This window comes from Frankliniella occidentalis, unplaced genomic scaffold, assembly GCF_000697945.3.
Source record: "Frankliniella occidentalis isolate FOCC.00 unplaced genomic scaffold, Focc_3.1 Scaffold8, whole genome shotgun sequence".
NCBI lineage: Eukaryota > Metazoa > Arthropoda > Insecta > Thysanoptera > Thripidae > Frankliniella > Frankliniella occidentalis.
In genome coordinates this window covers 725,607-730,143 of record NW_026267138.1, presented here as the reverse complement: position 1 = coordinate 730,143, position 4,537 = coordinate 725,607, and the positions used below count along the sequence as shown (strand labels likewise).

The 4,537-nt window shown below is 40.6% G+C and overlaps 1 protein-coding gene across 1 annotated transcript; it reads left to right on the top strand.

The window, feature by feature from the left end:
• Nucleotides 1–629: 629 nt before the first annotated feature.
• Nucleotides 630–4,537, top strand: LOC113203859 (protein maelstrom homolog; the record flags this gene model as incomplete). The annotated part of the gene is given in 14 exon segments (XM_026418770.2): nucleotides 630–648; nucleotides 1,283–1,439; nucleotides 1,529–1,745; nucleotides 1,827–1,988; nucleotides 2,073–2,209; nucleotides 2,279–2,393; nucleotides 2,743–2,918; nucleotides 3,351–3,491; nucleotides 3,565–3,714; nucleotides 3,787–3,855; nucleotides 3,937–4,018; nucleotides 4,128–4,229; nucleotides 4,311–4,343; nucleotides 4,436–4,537. Coding segments are annotated over 13 exon segments (1,548 nt in total). The 3' UTR covers nucleotides 4,462–4,537.

Here is a 4,537-nt window from a genome sequence, read left to right as displayed (position 1 = left end):
AGTAGGAAAGGCGTGACGTGACAAGCCTTTACCCCCCTCCCCCCTATGGTCACATTTGGTCACGTTAGGACCCCCCCCCCCTAAGGGTGCGTGACGTCATTTGTGAACGGCCCCCAAATCCCTGCCCTGCCCGAGTGGAGTGTATGCGCGCGCGCGCGCGCGCGCGTGTGTGTGTGTGTGTGTGTATGTGTTCACACACAGGCAAAAGAGCCGTGCCTTCACATCCTGCGACTTAGTGTTGCCAGGACAGCGGGTTTCCCGCCAGATCTGGCGGGATTTGAGACCTCACAGCGGGAAAATCTGGTCGTCAGCGGGAAGATTTTCGATTTTTCGGTCCAAAAATCAATGATTTTGAAGAACTTTTTCGGTCGAAATTCAAAAGTTCCCGCTGCCGCGGGCTCAGCGCAGCCCATTGGCGGAGCGTAGTAGGGTGGGGGGGTCCCCACCAGCCCTCTCCCCCCCGATCTAGCGGGAAAGCAGCGCGATCTGGCGGGTTTTGGCCGAGGATCTGGCGGGTTGGGCCGTCGGTTTCTGGCAACTGGCGTGCTGCTGCTGCTGTCCGTGCCCGTGTCGTCAGTGCGTCAGTGTACACAAGGTGTACAGTGTGTATGTGAGGGGGAGGAGACTACTCACTTCTATTTCAAAAGGGTATGATTATCGTGCATTAAGTCATATTGTATTATTTCTGGAGTCTAGAGTAATAATCGATGTAGAGGCATAATGTTGAAACAGAAAATATGCGTAGCTTGTTCTTCATTTGCCCTAATAATTAAACAGAATGCTACATACTTTGAGCAGCTCTCGCTCGTAAGGTTCAGAATTCTAATTTTGCGATCATTTCTTGAGTTGTGGATAAGTTTAGCTATCCCGTTCTATTTTTCTAGAGACCTCCCAATACGACAATGTGGATATTCATCCATGCGACGCCTCTAACCTTGTCACTCTAAAACCCCAGCTTTGTCATTCCCTCTCCTACAAACTATTTGAGGGAGGCTTCACTTAAAAATTTAGCTTTCACTTTAGTCCAGAGGGTATCCTTCCTTGATTTTCAAATTAACAACGGTCTCTGTCTTATTTTCTAGAAATTATTGAATGTTGAAGATTTCGATGCGTTTTCTTTACATCGTTTTTTTTTTAGGTTAGGTGACCTGTTGAGTTTGTTGATATTTTCCTGCTGACACTTATTCTTTGAAATGCGTGACTCAGAAAGTGGACTTATGCCCTTGATTTTACGGTAGTAATAGGGTTATGATAGACTCAAATCACTGACTTGTGTTTACAGACCTGTTCATTGCCTTAGAATGCCACCTAAAAAGAAGAAGCAGCCTAGAAATGCATTTTTCTTCTTTATGATGGACTGGAAGAAAGAAAAAGAAGAACAAGGCCAACGTTTCAAAAATCTTCTTGAGGTGACAGCACTTTGCTCTGAAGACTGGAAAGTATGCATGGAAACTGTAACTGTATCAAAGAACGAAAATTATTTGACATTTGATCATTACTACATGTAATTTGCCTTATTTGCCTTTAGCATTTACCTGAACACAATGTGCGGATTTATAAACAAATGGAAAAAGAGGCGAAAGGTCAAGACAAGGATGACAAAGCAAACAAATTTAATTCTCTCGGTGTACCCTATACGCAGATTGATAATGCTAAAAGAGAGCAAGAACTTGCTAATCAGAAGATGTACTCTGATATTGATAACATGTTGGCTGCATTAGCTACCAAGGATTGTGATGGATCGTGTATGTTGTGCAACTGAATTCCTTCTAAATCAAATTATTTATTTTGTATAACTGTCACTAAAATCTATTTGCATGTTCCAGCCCTCAAAAATCATTGTTTTTACTTGATTCATACTAATGTGTATTGCTATTGGGGGGAAAAAAAGAAATACATCCCGGCTGAAGTGGCTATTTCCAAGTTTAACCTGACAAATGGAGTTTTGGACACCTATCATGTCTTCCCTGCCCCCCATGATACCAATGGCAGGTTTAATGCTTTATTTTTTATTTTTTTTTAGCATCATGTCATTTTTTTTACAACCTCTTTCCCCTCTCCCCCCTCTTCAGGTGATATTCCTTTAGGCTACAGGTATGAAGTGAAACAAAACACTGATTCGGTTCATAATATTCCTGACCCAAGGGATTTTGACCTTGTAGAAAGAGACTGGGATAAGATCAGGCGGGAAGTGTTCAACTTTTTGGAGGTAAGTTTGTTGCTGGCATTTATTTTGAGGAGCTAAGATATATCTATCTATAGCCTATTACATTTACAGGTGAGGGGGACAACTGGTTTTCCACTAATATTCACTATGAGTGGAGATGATGCAAACACTAATTGCTATGAGATGGCATCCAGAAGTTTTTTGGAAGATGTGTCAATTTATTCTGGTATGTGTCTGGTACTTACGTCTTTCTGATTTAAAATGTTCTGTTTCCAAGGGGAAACTTTGTGCTTGATTCTCTCTCCCCGGCAGTTACTCCACCACTCCACCCCTCAAATTCCTTTGCTTTTTGCCCCACACCCAAGATAGTGAAACTGCTTTCAGAGCAAATTCCTTGTTGGTGGTCCCTTTTTTTGATTACTAAGCCCTGTCTTTGCCCTGGCTGTCTTTGTCTGATATTTGAAATATGTTTCTTTGTTGATGTAGATGTACAGTTGCTAGAGTTTTTAAATTGTAATTTTGAGGGTTCCAAAGTAACTTGACTACCTGTTTGTTCTTTTATAATCTGTTTACAGATGAGAGTTTCCGTCTCTATGATCTCTCCCTCTTTTTCTTTAAGTTCTATGAAGTGTGCCAGGATATGGCAGTCAAAATGTTTGATGATCAGGAGGAAGCTTTCATTGTTCAGGGTGTTGCGCACCAGCAGTTGAATAGAGACATATACAATTTCGCTGAAGGAATCACCTGCGAGGTAATAAAGAGTTACTGATAATTTTTGTTAATTCATGCAGGTGTGCCATGCTCAGAGGTCTGGGAGTCGAAATTTGAAATGCATTCAAAAGTGCCAATGTGCACTTAGGCAGTTTTACAGATATTGTTCCGTATTCTTAGAGGATTCACATTTCACCCTCGGTTTCTGCCTTTTTGTCCCCATGCAATGCTATAAGCCACTTCAAATGGGACCATTTCCACTAAATTGGGTCCAGCCCTTGCTTTTCAGATTTTTTCTCAGAAGTGGATGGAGTCCACTCAACCCCTCTGGTAGCCTTACTTGTAGTGTTAGTTTAGTTCTGTGGTAGATAATTTAGGACTGGTATTTTGCAATCTCAGACCACTGTGCTATGTAAATGAGTTGCTAGTTCACAACTACCGAAAGTTATCTATCTACCTATTCCTGTTACAGTTTCACGCAAATACTGACCTCTACCACAACTGTAGCAAGTCATTTGTCCAAAGATGGGTTTTTTTAATTTGTGAATTTTGCTGTAAAGCTATGCAAATTAAATTGGTCCCGGGAAAGCACTGCATCTCATCTGCTAAAGTAGTGAGTATATCATAATTCTCTGTGTCTTCTTCTTATTGAAAGTTATTAGTAGTGATTGAGTCTATACTTACAGTCCTTGTCATACATGGATAACGATTCTAGAAAAAGATCACAACTAACAGCAAGTGCTGTTAGCAGTGATTTGAAAAACCTTACCTTAGGGACAAGTCCGCAGAACCCTCCGGCTGGAGCTTGGGGTGGAAGGATGCATACCGAGGCTAAGGTTAGTGGTGAAACTTTGGAGATTGATTAGACATTCTTGCTTGTATTTTGATCTCACTTCTCTGTTCAATAGACTCAACCCATAGACAAAGAGGTTCTTTTTATTGATAGATCAAAAGTCCCAGATCCTACTCAGATAAGAGTATGTTATAATTGACATTAAAGTCTGGGTTTTAATTTAGCTGTTGTTACTCTGTAAATTTCAAATTTAACCTTTTTCTAGGTTCTGCAGACTGGCCAGTCTGCAAATGTGGTTTCTGAATTCATGCCAGAACCAAGTAATGTCAGGCTTCCCACTACCAGGGGTAAGTTTTTCAATTTATTTTTTTTTCTAATTTTTTATTTTTTTTAACAAATTTCTGTTCTGAAACTTTTTAAGAAATTTACTAATTTGATCACTCATGCAAATTGCAGGAAGAGGTGAAACATTAGCTCGGGCCTTGAGCCTTCACAATGCTGCTGCCAACCCATCTTTATCATCTGATGATTTTCCTGCTTTGGGTTCCTCCAGACCAGGTAAGAACTCAACACTCCTCTATTTTAAGCATTTTAACCTAATTAATGCCATTCTAAAAATATACTGCTTTATATTCCCAGGACGGCTTGAGAAACCTCTTTCTACAGGATGGGGTATGAATTTGTCAACCTTATTGACTTCTATATTTGTCTCTTCTTTTCTGATAAAAATGTAACAAGTGCTTGTTGCTGTTTTTTTGTTTTAGGGCGAGGTTTCTTGAAGCAGCAGTAACTCCCAACAAAAATCTTCAATTTTGCATTTCAAGTGGTGGACTGTTGTTGAACATAATCCTAGGAGTGGACCTTGG